The 20843-nt window shown below is 43.2% G+C and overlaps 1 protein-coding gene across 4 annotated transcripts in view; it reads right to left on the bottom strand.

Annotated features, from left to right (window-relative positions):
• clip1a (CAP-GLY domain containing linker protein 1a) overlaps positions 1-20843 on the bottom strand; it is a 28568-nt gene that overhangs the window by 6858 nt on the left and 867 nt on the right. For 3 of the 4 annotated variants that reach the window (XM_054772903.1, XM_054772906.1, XM_054772905.1), the window contains exons 2-17: positions 15872-16170; positions 13371-13915; positions 12249-12373; positions 11953-12169; positions 11678-11875; positions 10954-11024; positions 10764-10824; positions 8631-8735; positions 6575-7453; positions 6382-6498; positions 6241-6298; positions 6062-6145; positions 5836-5992; positions 5593-5758; positions 5278-5493; positions 984-3428 (exon numbers count right to left, since the gene is read on the bottom strand). In XM_054772903.1, the coding sequence (XP_054628878.1) occupies positions 984-3428; positions 5278-5493; positions 5593-5758; positions 5836-5992; positions 6062-6145; positions 6241-6298; positions 6382-6498; positions 6575-7453; positions 8631-8735; positions 10764-10824; positions 10954-11024; positions 11678-11875; positions 11953-12169; positions 12249-12373; positions 13371-13915; positions 15872-15962 (5535 nt within the window). In that variant the 5' untranslated portion in view covers positions 15963-16170. The remainder of the gene's footprint in view (positions 1-983; positions 3429-5277; positions 5494-5592; positions 5759-5835; positions 5993-6061; positions 6146-6240; positions 6299-6381; positions 6499-6574; positions 7454-8630; positions 8736-10763; positions 10825-10953; positions 11025-11677; positions 11876-11952; positions 12170-12248; positions 12374-13370; positions 13916-15871; positions 16171-20843) is intronic. The other variant, XM_054772907.1, reaches the window with a different exon arrangement.

The following is a 20843-nucleotide window of genomic DNA, read 5'->3' as shown; positions in this document are numbered from 1 at the left end:
TCACAATTGCTCGTTTTTCACCCATAAACAGCACTCTGGTTTTCATGTTGTTTTCACCTCTAAGGGCAGTCTGCACATGCAAAACCTATCCTACCCAATCTGAAACTGAGCATAGACAAGTGTTATTTATTAACTGAATTATTAACTGAATAAGCAATGTAACAACACACCTGCCACATGTTCCAATACTTTTGTGCACATGAAAAATGGGTGGGTTCAAAACAAAATAAGATCCAATCCAGGTTTAAATACCTGAAAATAAAAGCTGAATTGTTGCTCTCTGGTCTCATATTTGTCTTTTGATGTCAAACAAATGTTTTCACTCTACAGCAAAAAAATAATTGAATTGGCCTCACTGTTCCAATTCTCCTGGAGGGCACTGTGCATACTTGAATCACTTGAATTGACTGCATGCTCAATTATAAAACCAGTAACATTATTGATTTGGAATCTTGTAATATATTTCTTCTAAACATAAATCAGAGAACATGACATGACATACTATAACATATATAGAGTGAAACTGTGGCCTTAGAACGGATACGGACAGACTAATGGAGTCAAAATGTAGTGCACTACTTGGCAGCAACCAGCTGGGGCGCTGTTGGTCTAGGCTAAACTGGTTTGCAACATCAAATATTGTGACGTCAGCTCGTCACTAGTATTGGATCTTATCAGGTGCCAAATGCAGAACTGACTTTAGAATGCTTTTGATTGGGTCCTTTGGGAAAAACACCCCCAAAATTCCGGTAATAGACTGCAGGTTGGATCACGTTATAAGCCCACAGGAAAGAATGCAAAGGCTGGGCGCCACATATGACTACATGGAGGATGAAAGTTATGACATGCAAATTAAAAAAAAAAAAAAAGAAAAATAAAAGGAGGGGGAATGGGCAAGCATGCAGTGAGATTGTGTCATTGGCCCAGCATCATTAAGGTGTTTGTGTCAGTGGTGACTACTAGCAGAAATACCGGAGGAATACCTCAAGCTGCTTAGCAACGGCTTGTTTGAGTTGGGACTGGAGCTGCGCCACCTGCTGGATGGCCTCATCCCTCTCCGCCAGCAAAGCATCCTTTGCGGCTGCTAAGTTTGCGGCACTGGAGGAGATCACGTCTTGGGCGTTGACAGAGGCGCTAATCTGAGCGACAGCCGCCTCGTACTGCTTCTCCAATGTGGCCTTGTCTGCTCTGAGAGCCTCGACTTCCTCCTCCAGCTTGTTGTGGCCTGCCTGGGACTTCTCCAACTCTTCAGTAAGCTGGGACCTTTCTACCAGCCATTTTTCTTGACTAGTGTGTAGCGAAGAAATGTCCTGCTCCAGCCGATGCTGTCCTGACAAGAGGTCCTCCTTCTCGGCCTCGAGGGCAGTCATCTGTTTGTGCATCTCTTCAAGTTTCAATGAAAGCTCTTGTTTTCCTTCAGACAGGTGGCTGCTTTCTTGCTCTCTGTCCTTCAGTTGCCTTCTCATAGTGTCCATCTCTGCCATTAAAGAGGCCTTTTGCTCATCTGCGTTCTTGAGTTGAGAGGAAATGTCTTCATTGTCCTGCTGAAGTTTGGACAAGGTGTTTTGCAGCTGTTCCGCTTGTTTTGAGAGACCGTCCTTGTCAAGAGTGGCTTTAGTGCGTTCATTAGATTCTGCCTGCAGCTGGTCCTCAAGACAATGCTTGCTCTTGGACAACGACTCAGTTTGTTTTTTTAGCTCCTGGATGTCCTGGAGGAGCTTGTCCTTTTCGGTCTGCAACAACTGCATTCTTGTGTCCGCTTCAACCTGCAAAGACTGCAGTTGTCTGCAGTCTGTCGTGAGGTGCTCAACTTGCTGGAGAAGATCTGCAGTAGATTTCTCAGAATCTGTTTGTAGCTTGCTGCATTCTTCACCCAGATCAGCTTTGGCCTTTTCGAGAAGTTTAATATCTGAGGAACATTTCTTCAGCTCGTTCTGGAGCTCTGCCTTTTCCTTTCTCAAGGAGGTCAACTCGGTCTCAGCTAACTCTCTTTGGCATTTGGTTTCCTGGAGCTTCGCTTCTAAATGAGAATTCTCTTGACTAAGCTCAGCATTATCTCTGGAGCAGCTGTCCAACTGGTCCTTTGTTGTCCGGACATCGCTTGCTAGCTTATCACGCTCAAGTGAAAGAGCACTAATGTCAGATACAGCCTTTGTGTGCTGCCCTTCTAGCTCTCCCTTCTCGCCCGCCAGACTATCATAATCCATTTTGTGCTGTTCGAGCGCCGCTTCAAGGGTCAGTTTCTCTTTCCTCAAAGCATGCAGAGCCTCAGAGGTTTCTGAACTCTGCGCGCAAAACGACTGCCTTTCTCGCTCAGACGATGCCAACGCCTCGTTCAGCTTGTCAGTGGACTGAGTCAACTGTTGAGCGGAGACTTGGAGCTTCTCCTTGAGCTCTTCAATTTCTTTGACAAGCTCCTCTTTCTCCTTGCATACTTTTCTTTGGGCGGCGAGCAAGTCCTCCTTTTCCTGCAGGAGGTGAAGCCTTTCGGAATCGGTAACCTGACTGCTGGTCTTGGACTCTTCCAGCATCTGGACTAGGCTGAGTCTAGATGCTTTGAGGTCTTCGCATTCATGGACAGAACCATCCAAGTCTTTCATGGCAAGACTGAGCTTATTGTGGAGCTCCTCTTTCACCGTCTCCAGGTTCTTTCGATCCAGCATGGCAGCGCTGATTTCTGAGGACAAGGCATCCTTTTCTTTAGTCAAGGCCTCCGTGACGGCTTGCAGCTGGCTGTTCTTCATTGTCAGATCTTCTTTCTCCAAGTTTAACGACTGCAGTTTGGCTTGCAACTCAGTATTCTTAGCATCAAGAGACTTTTTGGAATTTCTAGCGGCATCTCTCTCTGAAACGAGTCTGTCATTCTCACGCGTAAGTTTAGACCGGCTTTCATTGAGGTCCTCTTCGAGCCTGCTTCGTTCTTTACAGACATTTTCGTAGTCTTCAAGCAGCTGCTTCCTTTTAGCTTCAAGCTGAAGAGCGTCCTGCTGGTGCTTGAGCAACAGGACGCTCTTCTCCTCATTCTGTTTCTGGAGCGCTGCAATATCAGCCTGGTGTGTGCCATTAGCTTGCTTCAGCTTTGTGTTGTCAGTCTGTACTTCTTGAAGACACCTTTTCAACTCCTCCACCTCGCTGTTCAACAAAGTTATTTCCTGATCGGAACGCTTGTTGCTGTCGAGTAAGTCATCTTTACTTGCCTGTATGGTTGCAAGCAGCTCCTCATTCTGGACAGAAAGGTCCCGGAATCTAGGCTCCAGAGCGGAGAACTTGCTTTGCACATCTGACAATTGTTTCTCCAGTTTGCATTTCTCAGCATGAACATCCTCACTTTCCTTACACTTGCGTTCCAGATCTACAGTCTGCTTCTCCAGTTTTTTGGACAAGTGTTCAACATCATGCTTGGAGGAGTCAAGCTCAGCAGAAAGACACTGGGGAAAATCCGGTTCAAAAAGGAGGGAAATATATGCAAACACAAAAGAAAATGTAAGATGAATCCAAAATAAACCAAGCCAATATGGTTGAATGCAAATCAAAAAGGTTAAGATGCAGAAGCTTTTTTTTTTTAAATTTAATTAAAAAAGTTTGCACTTCACTTTTTAAGTGTAATATGTAAAAAACAGACTAATTACAGATTAAAGAGGGCCACTAAATGGTGGTGAGTTGCATCTCTTCAAGCGTATCTGTATGCATAAGTTCACTACGTCCTGCTTCCTTCTTACTGCACTTTAACTTTGTTGTTGAATCTGCAAAATCAAGTACACTTTGACTTCATTGCCAAAGTGAAAACACCAGGTTGACGAAGCTGTGACTGATTGGGTTATTTCACTAAACATAGCATATACTGATTATTTGATCTCATTTAAACTAAAATCAGCTACTTCAATGAGAGAAACCTGGCAAAGCAAGTCTATCAGATATATTTAACATTATTTATCAACGTTGCTTAAATATGTTCTATACCGTTTGTAATGATACTCTATGTTCGTTTTTTCCAAAGCAAATGGTAAATTCGTAAAAATTTAATTTATAGTACTTTTGGAGAAATGTTCACTGACCGCCGCAGAAAAGGGGCGTTTCTGGAAGTGACGTTGACCAAGGGGCAGCTCTCATCTTAGGTAGAGTAAACACAAACATGAGAGGATGGACGAGATAGGAAGACATTTACAGTGATTATAGCCAAGTTTTGATCAATGTGTCGATACCTTGAGGAGGAAAAAACATCTGGAGATGAAAGAGGACTTGCAGACCATGGAATTAAGCTGTATTTATTCGAATCACAGATGGGACTACAAGTCTAATGCGGAGGTGTCGCATGACAAAAGACATGCAGAGAAGATTGGTCGGCTTCAAACACAAAATGGTACGTTTACATTAGTTTGGTGTTGCTTATCCTTCAATTGTTGTTTTAAATCGGCTTCTTAATGAGCATAGAGGGGTCATGGAGCCTTTTTTTTTTTTTTTTAAATTGTTGGTTGCTGCCCCGCCCCCCACAGTCAACATATCGCTGTGAAAGTATGTTTTGTAATATGTATAATGCCTTGAATGCTTGTCGCTATGGTGGCACGCGTTTAGAATACAACAGCTAAATAAGACATGACTCAGTGTTCTGTGGCAGCTTTGACGCCATTCCCCTCCTCCTGTCCTGTTTAGCATAGCATCAGGAATAGCACCCAAAATTAATTTATGCCGTACTTTCAAGCCAAATGCTTCCTGTAAAGGTGTTTCTTCATAGCAGTCTTTGGTGAAATGAACGTGAGGCGGTGGTCCATTTGTCCATGGTCTGTGTACTTGCTTCATTCACTCCAGTCTTAAACCTTCATCTTTTGGAAAACAAACTTACAATATCACTCGGACACTGAACAACCGGTGGCACCACAATGTTTTGGCATGACTACTATTTGATGAAACTAAGTCGACGAGCTGCCTCTTGAATGGTTTGTTTAAGCTGAGAGCTGCGCCTTTGCTGACGTCACTTGCAAAACGCCCATTTTCTAAGGAGTTGAGACCAAAATGCCGCCGGCCACATACACAAATGTAATTTTTACTAATTTAGCATTTGCTTTTTGAAAAACTAACAACATAGAACACAATATAAAACATATTTAAGCCAAGTTGAAAAATCAAGTCACCACAAGTAGTTGATGACGTCCTACAACAGTGTTGTGAAGGGAAACTGAGGGCTTTATGAAATATTCATGATGACGGTAAATGGAATAAAGACGATATACAGATGGGATCAGAATACAATGTGCACATTTGCTGTGTGTGTGTGCTTACCTGAAGCTGCTCCTTGTATGGGTGCAGCTCAGACACCACCTTCTCCAGCTCCTGGCTCTTGTCCTTGGAAGAGGACAGCTCCTGCTTCAGGCTGTCAACCAAATCCTGCAGCAACTTAACTTCCTTCCCATGAAGCTCTGAAGCCTGGGAGCGAGCCTTCTCCTCAGAGGCCTTCAGCTCCTCAGCTTGGTTTATGGACTGTTGCACAGTCTTCTCCTTGGGAACGGAAAGGAAGGACGTGAATAAGCATACGCCAATGCAAAACACATTAAAGATGTCATCACACATACACATTGAGTGCTATACTGTACTAACCAAGGTTGTAATCTTCTCATGGAGACTTCTGATTTGAGCATCAAGTGTATCTCGTGTTTCTTGCAGTTCCTGGTCTTTGCGGGAAAGTGCCTGGTCACGTTGTTCATTCAACTGGGCCACCGTATTCTTTTCCTCCGCAAGCTGACTCTGCAACTCCTCCAGACTCCTGAGCAATGGTGGTGGGTGAACAAAAAAAGAAAACTTAAAAGCTTTTACTTTCACTACTGATGCAAAGGTTATAACCTCTCTTTCTGTCGAAGTTCGTCATTCATTTTGCTCAGCTGTGCTGAACTATCACCGGACGCCTTCTTAATGTCTGAAAGGTCAATCTCCAGTTTGTTTTTGATCTTTATGAGCTCCTCCAGGTCCTCATTTGTAGCCACCAGCTTCCTCTCCAGCACTGCAGGACAACGAGCATGCAAGCAAGTGTGTCACGTGTCAAAGTCAAAAACAGGTTGAGTATTCTCACCATTAAGCCGACTCCTGAAAGACTCCGATTCTGTGCTCAGGGATGTGCAATGCTCCTCCTTCCTGCTGAGCCTCTCAATGGTTTCTGCCAAGTGAAGAATTGTGTATTTTATAGAATGTGTAAAACACACAAAGACAAGGTGCTAGGAAACGGTTCGGCAAAAATGTAATAAAATGTACCTTGCATAGTTTTGGCAGATTTAGTCTGCTCTTCTGTGCTTTCCGACAACTGCTGTTTCTGTGGGAAAAAGACACTTCCCATGTTATACTTCTCTGCAGCATACGGCTGATGTGCTGGTTAAAAATAAAAAGAAAGTTCACCAGGCTTCCAAGCTGCTGCTCCACACTACCCTTCTCCTGCTCTGCAGTGGCCAAACGTTGCTGTAGCGAGGCAATTTCTTTCTCTTTGACCATCAAAAGTGAGGTCAGTTCACTAACCTGCAGCACAATATACAGTTCAAACACACGAGTCTCACTATTAATGTGTGTTTGTGTGGGCAGGAAAGGAACACACCTTGGTGCCCCGTGAGTTTCCTTGGTTCTGAACATCTTCCAGCCGAGTCTTCAGCATCTCAAGCTCCTCGCTGCTTAGCATCACTTGGCTCTGAAGATCCGCCATTACCAGTGCCATCTCTTTGGTCTCTTTGTCCTTGTCTTGGGCCTGTTGTGCTAGCTTATCTCCATTCTCCTCGAGCTCCTTCACCCTAAGTTCGGCAGTGTGAAGCTTACCAAGGAAGTCCTCCATCTCCACAAGGTGCTGGTTCTCTGCTTTTTCCACGCTGGACAGTAGAGCATCCTCCAGCCGCTCCTTCAGTGTCTGCATCTCCTGAGTTCGAGCTGTCACATCAGCTTCATGTTTGGAAATGGCCTCCTCCAGAGCCAACGTGTGCTCCAGCTTCAGCCTCTCAAGTGCACTTTTGGTCTCCACGAGCTCGGCTGCCTGAGCGCCCGCATCCTCACTGAAGGACGACTTCACCTCCTCCATAGCTTTCTGATGTGAGGAGATGGCCGACTCCAACTTGGAACGCCACTGTTCAGCGATGTCATCGTTCTCCTTCTCAGCCTGGCTCAAGCGCATGTTCAGCTGCTCATTGTCACCCGACAGTCTAACGGTTGCAGCCTGAAGCTGGGCGACTGCCTCACAGTGGGCCTTCTCTTGAGATTCCAGCTTCTCCTTGTACGTGGTCAGCTCATCTTGCTGCTTGGCTTCCAGAGACGCCAACTGATCCCTCAGAGAGCTTATCTCATCCAGGAGAGGAGAAAGGGCAGCGTTTGAGTCACCAGACGCCTGTTGGGACCCTACAAGGAGCTGCAGGTCGGCAACTTCCCTGGTTCGAAGTGAGAGATCCCGCTCAAGCTCCATGATATGGGATCTTTCTGACACCGTAGCAACCTTGAAAAGCAGATACCTTATATTGAAAAAAATAGATCCCCATGACCCACATGGTGAACCAGTAAGCTCTGTGCATGACAAGACATTAAAATGAGCCCTTGTGGCATGATTCAAACAATGGGAGTGAACCTTGGAAGCATGTATGGTGCTCTACCAGTGCATCAAATCCACATCTACTGGGTCACCAGATTTCATTAGAGATTTCCTTGAATTCATTTCTGTCGTGCTCATCAGGATTAGTTTATATTATGTATACCGTATTACCTCAGATAGTGGCCTCAGCTCTAATCAGTGTCGTGCCCTAATTAATCGAGTGACAAGGGTAAAAATGCAACTGTGGCATTATCACAAGATATACTACCTGCACAGCCGGCTTGGCATCTGTAAAGCTGAGGTTTACAGTCTTTAAAAAATAAATATTTGTAAGGAAAAAACATTTAATATATTAACACAAGCATGCATTTGTCCAAATAAAATGGCCTGCCACCAAATAAACACCTTAGGCCTATATATATGCCTCGTACTCTCTGCCGTTGAGTAACTCTTCCTGGACACTATACAAGGTAATGCGGTATAGTTATGTCATACATGCTATGCCAAAACACTATGTTTGGGTACCGGAGGAAATCCCACACAATATTGTGACATTACAGCAATTACAGTGCTTATCATTTTGTAATCGCCTCCACTAGCATTATTTTGTGCTGAAATGAATGGTAGATGGATTATTTGCTACAGAAAACGTTCCAATTGACACCCCTCATGACAACAAGTACTTCCGTACAAAAAGGGGAGCACTAGCGGGTGGCAGGTTGAGGTCTAACAAACAAGTAAGCAGGACATGTGGGTGTCAGGAAGGACTGGGAGGAGTAGAGCGCGATTAGCTGGGGTGAAGGGAGACATGTGTCTGTCTGGATAAGCAGTGATAGGATTATTATTTGAGCTGTCAGTCAAGGCTGCTTGACTCCAGATGTGCTTACGAAACATTAATCCTCTGTGAAGTCATTTGAAAATGGACATAGGTTTTGAAATGCTAGTTTTCAGCATAAAGCCCAGAAATATATTTCTGGTTTAATTGGCCACAAATCTATTCAAATTGGAGGTCCAGCAACAGGAACTCTGGATACAACCTGTGTACACTATCCCTCGTACAAGCCCGCGGAGCTCAATTCGTTACCCTAGTGTCTTCTAACTCCCTTTGGAGCTTCTCAGCTTTGGTCTTTTCAAAGTGCAGGCTCTGTTCAAGCTCCTTAATGTGGGCATGCTCCAGTCTGGTCTGCGTCTGTTAGTAAACAAGGGGAGAGAAGGAGAACACACCAGTGCCACCATCACATGCCAGGCCAACACAGACAGAGAGGAAGAGACAGGCCAGACGATGTAAAGCATGATAACTGAAGGGTGGAGAGGTTGAGGGAGCGTGGTGAGGTGATGGAAGGGTTTGAAGTGAGTGAGCCGAGGTGGGAAGACACCCCCGTGCAGAATGCTCAGGTGGTTCCATAAACAATGAATTTTTATGAAAGATGAGGGGAAAAATGCAGTCAGACAGGTGCGTAATGCATATGTGCAGGTTGGCTGATGAGGGCAGGACACAAACAACAGCATGCAAACTGACACCTGGTGAAAACAAAGCACATTTGATTGTTATGATAAAGAATCCTTCACGCCAGTAAAACCAGGCCAGTCAGTCAAAAAGCAATGACAGAAAGAAGTGTTTGCAGCATTCCAATACATAATGCAACTCCGACCCATTATTGCAATTTAATGTTAACTTTATTGCGTGTTGGACAGAGAAAAGTTGCCATTTTCAATGTTTTGCTAATATGATGGCTTATCAAGAAACACACTGCTTTCTCTCATTGTTGATTAGGCCACACTGCATACTGTAAGTACTGTGTAAGGAAACACCAGTTGTTGGACCACCAGCTGCAGAATTTGAGACCTTAATAATTATAATAATTCTACTTAAAAAACAAACAAAACAAACAGTGACCTCTGATCTACTAAATGCCAAGGCTCAATTAAACCCCTCCTCCAGGGAAATAAAAGGTAGTGCATTTCTTTACCTTTACTATAACATCCGCATTATTTTGAAATAAATGAAAAATAAAATAGCTATCATTTAATAAATATCGTAAATGCCCTTTTCCCATTTCTCATGCACTCCAAATCATTAATCATTAGTTAAAGATAGTATTTTAAGTTAGCAAATTTAGAAAATTACAGCCTGTCTCCAATTAACGCCCTGTCCCTTTTGCGGTTATAATCATACCAGCTATAATTACAGCATTTACGGTAATTTTAATCACATTTAATAAAAACACATTTATACAAACAAAACCTGCTTGTTAATCAATGGCTGCTACTCTCTACGGTTGAGTAAATAAATGCCCCAGCCACTATTTGAGGAAATATACATTTTGGACATGAGTAAACTTTTATGCAATGTACATGAAGCATTTCCCGGCACATTCTTGTGCTTCTGGTCTTGGACATTCATTTTTAAGTTCGGGTGGCTTTTAATTTAGGTGGAAATGGTTATAAAATGATTCTTGGCAAAAAAAACAAACAAACAAAAAAAAAACATGATGCATTAAACTGCATTCTTCTGTGATAGAGATTTCAAAAAAATGTGAGGTCTTTAAAGTACCTTCTTTGTAAAGTGCTATATACTGAATACAAATAAATTTTGGGTATGTAACTGGAGGTAGTGGGTTGACAAGGGGGCATCTTCAGTGGTTCCATGCTGAGCACTGGACCAACACAAATAAAAAAAAAAAAGACGAGGACAAGAGGGAAGAAAAGGTGATAACATCACATCAATGAACAGGAGGCAGCAAAAAGTAAAGCACAAAAATTAGAACACGCTCACCAGCTTGCAGTCAACACAGGATTATCAGCATAAATTTTGTTTTAAGCTTTCAATCTGTTTGGTGTTTGGTTTGTTGCCGTTTTTGTGAAGCTGCGTGCACACTCTGAAGGTGTAAACAGCTGTAAGTCAAACTGTCAGTGTACACATATTCAAAAAGGTAAAAGACGTATTCTAACCCTGATGCCCTCATTTTAAAGCTCTAGCCTTCAGAATGATCAAGTTGGTCCCACTGCAGAGTAAATCCCAGGATCATATTTAGTTACAGTATTACGGTGGAGTTACCGTACTACTAAACAACTGGAATGTTGTTATATGACTGACATGAGGAAAAACAAAGGATATTGAGACATGTTAATCTGTTTCAATTGAAATTAATTTGCTAAGTGGCAAGTTTAACTGATATTTTCATTGTTATGAAGTGGTTCTCTGATACAAATTTACCTCAAGGTCCCCTTTGGTGATGCACGCTTCTTCTACACGGAACTGAAGGTCCTCGACCTTCCTATTTAAAACATAACGTAACCAAACATTACATTTCAACAACCACCTCTCTTATTAGCTGCTAAAACTAAATGAGTATTATTCACCACTGCCAGGTGTTAGCATTTTATCACCATCCACTGCACCTTACCTACGCTCCTCCTCAAGCTGGTTCAGCAGATCAACTTTGTCTTTGTCTGCTGCTTCTACCAAGGCACGTAACTGTCAAAGCAGGAGGGTAGAACACGTCAACACAGGGAGCATAAACTTTAACATGAGCTGAATCGATGCAAGTCTTGCACTTAAAACACAGGAAGAGATTCTTTAACATGTTCAAGGATAGGCCTGGCAGTTATGTGTAGTCTTAAAGAGTTTTGTGATTTCCGAGCGGTCTCTGAACTTGAGAGGCTGAGTCCTGACTGCATGTGACGAGGTATGGAAGGAGGAGGAGGCTGCGTGCAGATGGGACAGTTGGATTTGCTGATGTTTTGGCATGGTTGCGGCAGACAGTAGCATGTTCTGTTTCTGCAATAAAGCCATTGTTGATCGACCACCCCTTTTCATCCTTACAAGGACCGGGTTAACGTTACTATAGATGTTTATCCTTCATGATGGTCTTGACAGTCGAGTGTTGGGAGTAGTGTAGCTGCACGTGGTGTATTCTTCCGCTCTTACTAGTTCTAAAGAGTCTCATGTTGTTAAATTTTATGGGCGCGCGTTCGTAACCACGAAACGCAGTAAACAGAGCACATATAACACATTAAACTGCCAAGGGGGCCTGGTTCACAATCCTGGGTATAGTTTAATGCAAATATGTTGTTATTCAAGCTATTATTAAATGGGAAATGACCACTTAAACAGGAACATTAGCCAACCTGCTCCTGGTCGTCCCTGAGCAGGGTGATTTCTTGCTCCAGCTCCCCAACATGGCTTGTGGCTTTAGCAACCTCGGCTTTCTCCATGTCCCTTTCGACCATAAGCTGCTCAATGTGCTGCTGCTTCTCCTTCAGTGCCTCCTGCAAGGCCGTGGTGCCCGAAATCTTGCGATTGTACCGTGACGACGTCTCTGTTAGCTGGAGTCAGAGAGAAGAGGACTGGTCAACCACAAGCTTAACAAAAGATGCCTTTGACACTTTGAAAAGAATCTCACCAGGCCTGTGCGACTTGGCTTGTTGCTGACAGAGGACGCCACTGAGCTCATTGTGCTGATGGAGGAGGCACTGGGGCTTCGCTTCAGGCCTGCTGGGGTAGCCACCACTTTACGAACCGTCGTCTTTGCTTTGGCCGGCGTGGTGGAGGGGAAGCCAATGCGTGTGACCTTGTGCACTGGTGCAAACAAGCCATACTTGGGTTGGCACCGGAAATACCTACCGACAGGTAAGTGGCCATTTGAAACATTTCATGACATGACGAACTTCGGCGCAAAGATTTCAAAAGTGCTTGTACCTTGTGCCTGCCACGGCCCCGTCATTCTTTCCCAAAGGTTCATCCAACTCTACGCCACACCACTCGCCTTTGGCAAAATCTGTTTCTCCCAGAAAACGAACCACGCCTGCCTTGGTTCCGCCAACCTGAAAGAACACGGCACCTTAGCTGACATTCACATTCAAGACCACCCTCCACAGATAAGCAGCAGCCCTGGGGAGTAATCTGCTTTGCTAGAATAAAATCCTAAATGACATAATTCCATCAAAGCAACAGAAACACATGCCAGCCTTGAACAGATTGAGGTCAAACTGTCGATATGAGAAACTCATTTTGACCTTCAACTATTTGAACACACAGCTGCAAGGTGTAGACAGTGACAGGGCAATGTCCTAACAAATAATGCTTTTTCATCATTTTTGGAGTGTTTTTTTTTTTTAATCTTTTGCTTGGACAGACAAACCAACAAATATGTAGTACAGACAGTATTGTAGTGACTGTTGGACAGTTAATCATTCCCATTCCCCTGCAAAAATGTTTTGCCTGATGGCGGCCATGTTTTCAACCAATCTTTTACACACATGTGCTTGGCAGTCCCCTACAAAGCCCAGCCATCCATCCATCTTCTATGCCACTTTTCCTCACAAAGGTCGCGGGTATGCTGGAGCCTATCCAAGCAGACTTTGGCCGAGAGGCGGGGTACACCCTGTACTGGTCGCCAGCCAATGGCAGGGCACATATAGACAAATAACCATTCACACTTACATTCATACCTATGGACAATTTAGAGTAGCCAATTAACCTAACATGCATGTTTTTGGAATGTGGGAGGAAACCTCAGTACCTGGAGAAAACGCACGCACAGGGAGAACATGCAAACTCCACACAGAGATGCCCTAAAAACTGTGTTGGCTAAACACCCTAAAGTTACAGCAGGTGTTTTGTCAAGTGCACTGAGCTACCGGAGAACTTTCAAGTCAAAATTTGCAGTTGAATAACAGCGCCGCCATGTGGTGTATTTTTCAGAAAAATAACAGCACATGCAACACAGCAGGGGTGCATGTTTTGACAAATTTCCACACCTTTCAGCAGTAGAAGTATTAGCTTCCAGAAGCAAGGACATACACTTGTCACAAACCTTACCAACACACGGTCGCCCATCTTCAGCTCCCGCTCTCCTTTCTTGACTGATCCGCTCTCTGAGAGGTTGGAGATGGATTCACTGTTTGCACGATCTAGGTTGGAAGACGTAGCGGGCGTGGTTCGTGCAGAGGATGGGGCCTTTTTGGCTGATGATGACAATGAGGGGACTGCCGCTTTCGTGGCAGGCGTTTGGGAGGCAACGCTGCCCACCGACGGGGTGGGGGAAGCGGCACGGGACGGTGGTGCAGTCTGAGTTCCATTGGCCTCACCCTCCGTGCGAGACAGCTTGGACGGACGGGTAAATATCCCCCGGAGGGCCTCACACTGGAAGTAGCGCACACCCGCCACAGAACCATCATTCTTCCCAATGGGCTCATCCAGAACGATCCCGGCCCACTGTCCCGGGGCGAACTGTGTCTCTCCCAAAAACTGTATATGACCCGGTTTGTTCCCATTCACCCAAACCCGCTCCCCCATCTGGAATCCATCGCTGGCACTCAGGGCATCCTCGACATCGGATTTTTCCGCTGGAGCAGCTTTACTTCCTGTTAATAACAGGACAACATGACAAAAAGTGATGTATAATACATCAAAATCAACAGATGCTGATTAGGAAGAACACTGCACAAAAACCCTAAACAAGGAGGAGGCTACTAGAGGAGTTCAGGTAAGGAAGAGCAGCATGAACAAAATAAAGAAAAAACATATTTTCTTTACCTTTCAACAAAGCTCACCGTCTTACTCTTTTGAAAACCCCTGCACAACATCAATACATTCTTGCAAATTTCAATAAACCAATATCGAGCCCATATCAGCATGAACCATACATACTTATTCTGTAGCATGGAATGTTAGAAAAGGCTTCATCAAGTGATATTACTCAAACACGGCAACAGTAGGTAGGACAAAAACTCACCCGTTGACTTCTTTATGCATCTGGGGTATAGTTTTATCGACAATGTAGTGTCTGCTAGGCACTACATTAATATACAAATATGTTTTTCACAAGCAAGCGGATGACGGCACAATTCAGTGTAGTTCAAACGTTTTCCACCGGGGGGGCCACACACACACACACACAGTAGTCCTTCGCCACATTGGTCTGAATTTCGTGGCTTCAAGCTCACCGTTTTTCAAAAATGTACTACTAAAATCATACGGCATATTAGTACAAAAATGTAAATTTGTGCAGATTTCACATATTTCTTGCCGAAATTAAGTATTTTCAATCATAAAAATGACTAAATTAACTAAAATACAAAATATAAGGCAGCCAGAAGACAGACGTGATAATATGTAGCACTTCACACTGGTCTCCAGGTGTCAGCAATATTACTGTAATGTTCGGAGAGAGACAGAAACATCTGACTTGATTGCCGGAACAACAGGAACAACACTTTTCTTGCAGGTATGAATTGTTTCACAACTAATAATAATAAAAATCAGTCAATAAAAACACAGGCAGCTGTAACACAGTCCAAGCTAAAACTCAACACCCTACGTCACTTCCTGTCCGTCCCGCCACTCGATTCTCCTAGGGAACACATTTTCATTTTCTCTCTCTCTCTCTCTCTCACTCTCACTCTCACTCTCACTCTCTCACTCTCACTCTCACTCTCTCACTCTCACTCTCACTCTCACTCTCACTCTCTCTCACACTCTCTCACACTCTCTCACACTCTCTCACACTCTCTCACACTCTCTCACACTCTCTCACACTCTCTCACACTCTCTCACACTCTCTCACACTCTCTCACACTCTCTCACACTCTCTCACACACTCTCACACTCTCACACTCACTCTCTCACACTCACACTCACACCTTAATGTCTTAAATGGCTTATGTACCGTTATTGTGGCTACTATATTGGGTAATACAAGTGTAAAGGTGACTATATGTGCCATTTCATGTCTGAAGAGCTCTAATAATGTTACAAAAACGTATTTAGAAGGTCGTAAACAGTTTGTCTATGCTCCAGCTACAAAAATATTCAATTTGTAAATAAGGAATCCTACTTAGCGGAAATTCACTCATCATGGTTGGGTCTGGAGCCAGTCAGCGTCGATAAACAAGAGATCAAGTATGCGGTAACCATTTTGTACTGTTATTTTTTAAACTAAACAAGCAAACACTAATCCAAAACATACGTTTTTTTTTTCTTTCCAGTGCTGCAGTTATACTCCTTTGCTATTTTCCAATCCAAGTTGTGTTTAATTATGCCTTATAATATGCGAGGCAAGAAAAAAAAAATACCACACCCCCTCGTGTTGCTCAACCTAGTGGTGAAGTTAGTAAATCACAGCTTCATCAATTAAAAAAATGTTGTTTGTACTGTGTAGAACTGCACCGCGTTTTTAATATTTTGGTGTTTTCTATTAACCTGCGAGGCCAATATATTAGAAACACATCTCAGTAGGACGCAGCAGATCAGTCAAAATCAATCAAAATCATTTTTGATGCAGTGCAGATGTACCAAATGACGTGTCTGTATGTTCCTACCTGTGCTGGGGTTGGTCTTCGGTGCGCCTGCCCCAGGTGGTCTGGCTATCTTACTGGGCACTTTGATTCCACTGGGCTTGGCTGAGCTCATATTTCCTCTTGTGATCCACTGGAGCCACGAGGATGATGTCTGTCAAAGGGTGCAGTCTGAACCCAGACCATGTAAACCACAGCTGTAAAGCTCCTGCACGGTCAAGTTTTCCCTTGTGCTTGAAAAAACAAATGTACAAAACAAAAACAAAAAAAAAAGGGGGGGGGAAGGAGTTGGGGGGTAAAAATGGGTGATCTGGAAGAGGACCCTGTTGAGAGAAAACAGAGATTTGCTTTATTAGGCTTCATTTTGCTGCAGATGACAGTAATTAAGTACCTTACTAGAGAAAATAAAAGCACAGCCGTCAGGTCATGCGCAACAACTTTATTTTGGGAGCTCCATCAATGGAGGCATTCTGTTCCTGTTATAACAGCAAAGACCATGTCACAGACCTAAAAATATCCGTCAAAGGCCAGACGATACGCCGGCACAGCTAATACCTTTGCATCTAATCTGAGGCCCCACAGAGCAAACATGGTGATGCACAAATTTGATTCAAACAAATAAAAATAAATTTAAAAATCGGCCAGTCTGGCCTGGAAGGGCAGCCAAAACTGGATTACAGTGGTTGGTGCGACCACCAGCAGCATCGGATAATCCCATTTGTCGGATTAGCACCCCACAGAAAAGCGATTGGACGCGTGCCCAGTTTTAAACTGAGCACCCTCCGGGTAGATTCTACACCTTATGGTGTGTCTGTCACATCATGATGGGACAATCCGGTCAAACTAGGTAAACACACAGTAAATGGGGAACCTCAGCTGTCAAAACACTTCATTCATTCATGACTTTATTTGCATCACTTAAGCGGTAGAAGCCAAGATGAGGTCATCCTAAATGTTTCAATGCATATACGCCAAACAACCGGGTTCAACAATTTGCTGGACATCAAATTTAAAGGAAAATATGGAGCAAAATAACAACAGTCCAGCCCAGTATCAGCTGTTTCTGTTAGTCCCACTTTGAATAATATCAATTAAAAGTATATTTCATTTGCCTTATGTGTGTGTCTTTCACAAGGGTTTTATTGATGAGTCAGGAAATAGGATCAAGAAAATTTTACGTTGCATATCCACAACAAAATAAGTCTACAGCCCGTAAAACGGCCAATATCACAGCAGCTTGCTCAAAAAGTGGCGGAACAAATTTTTTTAGGCTTATTTTTGTCAACAACATTGTATCAGCTTGTGATGATATTACTTTTGTGATCTACGTTTTAGGTGTTTTCTGTAACCTTAACCCCAGAGAGCACAGGATTTCAACAAATCTCACTAAATATGCCGCATTTGCATATTAAACTGTTGGAACACTTGACAGCAATTTACCAGTCCCAATAATTTTGTGGGAGTTTTTCCCAAAAATTGCAATCAAAGTTCCAGTGTTTTAGTTTGTTTTTTGTAGGTGTTAATTATGGGAGAAAGTGAAAGTTTCAATGAATTGTTGAGATTTTCCCTCTGTATAATTATAATAGGAAAATGTGTTGAAAATAAATAATGAATAAATATATAGAACGAAAGCCAACATTACCAACACTCTAGAATGTGCAAAATAAGTCTTTATTCAGCCCCAAGAAATTACACCTGCATGCCTACAAATACACACAACACCTGTAGGCTGGAGAAAGCGTTTCTCCAAGCCCAGTCTACATGATCCACACTGCTTGCCTGTTGTAATTTCAGTACCGACTTACAATCATATACAGTCGTCAGTCTCTACATTGCGGTTCGTATACGGCGCCCTCAAATGATTGCTGTTTCGTTGTAAAACAACAACAACAACAAAAAAACATATTGAAGCAAATTTTACATATTCTTGGCATAAAACTAAAATACAAATAGTTTAAGGCAATACAAGATGATGGCGTAGTCTACTGTACACTGGCCACTAGGTGTCTCTAGTAAAACGCGCCAGACTTGATCGCAAACGACTACGGCTGATGGCTTTTATTGCAGGTTTGAATTATCTCACTATAGCCACAATAATAAAATAATCATCATCACCACCTTCATAATCATAATATAGATACGGGCTACTGTTGTCCCTCGCTACATCGCAGTTCGAACATCGCTCCCTCACTTCATCACTATTTTCCAAAAATGTATTGATAAATGATCACTGTTTTGTGGTTGAAAAGGCACTTAGAAGATGCTACATGTATTGCAATATCTGTGACGCTGTGTGCGCCTTTCAGAGGTGGGGAGCCTGGGAAGTGACGTGTGACGTCAGCTAGCTACTGTAGTGTTGCTGAGAGTGTTAGCACGGTTCGCAATGTGGAGAGTGCCAATGACTGGCATGAGTTGTGGCTGACAGCAGCTCCTGTGTGAATGCTGACTGTGCCATTGCAATAGTATTCTACTACACTGGCTACTGGGTGTCAGGAACATTACACTGATGAGACAAAAGCCACCGAGGTATCTTGCCAATGCTAACGTGTTATGTGAAGACATATCGGGACACCCCTAGACTCAACAGCGCATTTGCTGATTGGAGCCCAATAGTGCAATCTATTTTGCCTTGTTTTCCCAAAGACACAGTTCAATGTATTTGAAGTCCAAACAAACTGAAGGCTGAACGGGTTCCTCCAAGAGACTGTAGACTTCCGCGGGCTACTGTATTATCCTGAGCCTTAAATGTGAGCCAAGAAACTCACTTTTGTTAAAGGACAAAAAAAACATTTAACAGCATCACACTTGTGCACTCTCACCCAGTAAGCAAGAGTCCACTCTCACTGCCTCTCACTCACACACTCACTCCCAAGATGTTTCTCAGCCAGAAGAATGAAGCGTGGCCATGAGCAACGACCCAGTTTAACTACAGTGTTCCAGTTTTCACCCGCCGTGCCATTGACTGATAGCGATGTGTGCCCTCGGGCTGTCAAGACAGCCAAGAAGACTAAGACATAACTGATGAGAACTGGCTATAGTGTCACACGAAAGCACTGCGACTTCACCACTATATAAAATCTTCATTTGGTAAAAAGATGTACAAGTAGATCACTGACTGATGAGCGGACGCATTCAAGTGAAAAGATCCACTTAAGTCTGGAGAGGTTCCCACCGGAGTAATGTTAATCTTTTAGCCACGACTCCACTCCCACTAATCTGTGGCCAGGAGGGGAGCACAAAATTTATACAAACTAGCTTCGGCAAATTGGCTGATGTGACAAAAAAAAAAAAGGGGAAGTGGAATTTAGCCCAACTTTTGTCAATGATGAGCTTTCTTTGTTGAAACGTGTGTTGTAAGGCTCAGACACAAAGCTCACATCCTCTTGACTTTAAGTCTTATTTTTTACCTCTTGTGATCATATTAATCCCGTAGCGCACTGCTTGTCTTCCTTTCTGAGGAAACATCTGCTAGTCGGAATATTATTGTGGAGGCCCGCCAGGAAGGTGGAGAAAAAGGGACGAGTACAGTCGTCCCTCGCTACACTGCGGTTCGCCCATCGTCCTCGCTCTATTTTTTTTTTATATTTATTAACAAATGGTCGCTGTTTTGTGGTTGAATACAGCCTATGGGTAAAAAAACAAAAAACAAAACCGATCTCACAACAGGCACAATAATACCAACATAATCATAATAACGTGGGCTACTGTTGGGGCCTCCAACATCACTTCCTGTCCGCCTGCCACTAAGGTCCCCTTGGGAACACGCTTAGGAGTTATTCTGCAAAGCGAGTTTAGTGCGTTAGCGAGCTGTGTCGAGTTGAAAAACGGACTTGCGTGTTCAGCGAAGGTAGCTCTCTTCTGTAGCTGCTGTATCACCATGGTAACTTAGGCTAAACTCATAACGTGGTCGGGACCAGATTATGTCCAGGCTTTCAGTTTAAAATCGGCTATGAAAGTGCCACCACTTCACCGTTTAACTAATTCAGAGATGGCGTCACCATTTATTGAGAACCTATGGAGGTTCCCGAGGGGACATGGAGAAATAAAAAATTAGAAAAGAGCATTCCCTGATGATACGATCAATGTATGAAGCGAGATAGATTTTCCAGACAAGGGAATACAAAAAATTAATAATTAGGCCAACATTAGACGTAAACGTCACCGCAGTCCTTGCGCAGTACTCACCTCAACGCTGCCATCTAGTGGTCACAACGACATACTTTCAAAGACTTAAAAAAAATGTTATTACATATATATATTATAAATTATAGTTAGTATAATAAAATGAGTGTTAACGTGCCCGTTACATGCTCAGCATTGTTCTGTCAGCGGTCCTTCCTCGCTCTATTGCTCATGTGTGAGTATGTTATCTTATTTTTGTCTATTTTCTCTGATTATATCTACTATATTGGGTAATTCAAATGTAAAGGTGATTATATGGATATTATTTCATGTCTAGAGGGCTCTAATAATGTTTTAAAACCATATTTAGAAGATCTTAAGCAGGTTTTCTATGCCATAACTACAAAATTACACAATTTATTAATATTGACTCACACGTTCCATTAATTCACTTATGGCGGTCTGGTCTGGAACCAAATAACTGTGCTAAACGAGGGACGACTGTATCTTAATTACGCCTCTTTTACACAAGAGATACAGCAAAATGTATCCAGGATGTCCAACCAAACAATATAACGCAAGCAGGAAGTTGCCTACAGCTGTGGGGTTCAATGTTTTTTTTGACCTGGTGCTAATTAGAGAACCCGGCGGTTATTTGCTTTTGTGGACTGACAGGCCACTCTCCAGGTGACTACATGACACTCGGCAGGTAACCGAATAGATACTTTACGGGGGATAGTGAAGGAAATAATTTAAAACAACTGTTATCAGTAACCCTTGATAGTCAATAGAAAGTAAGTTCCACTTTTCACCGTTAGGTCCCGAAATGGCCCCTCTCATACAAGTTGCAAATCTCCCTTGCAGTGGAGGTAAT

This window comes from Dunckerocampus dactyliophorus, chromosome 4 (genome assembly GCF_027744805.1).
Source record: "Dunckerocampus dactyliophorus isolate RoL2022-P2 chromosome 4, RoL_Ddac_1.1, whole genome shotgun sequence".
Classification (NCBI taxonomy): domain Eukaryota; kingdom Metazoa; phylum Chordata; class Actinopteri; order Syngnathiformes; family Syngnathidae; genus Dunckerocampus; species Dunckerocampus dactyliophorus.
This window is presented reverse-complemented; position numbering and strand designations above follow the sequence as displayed.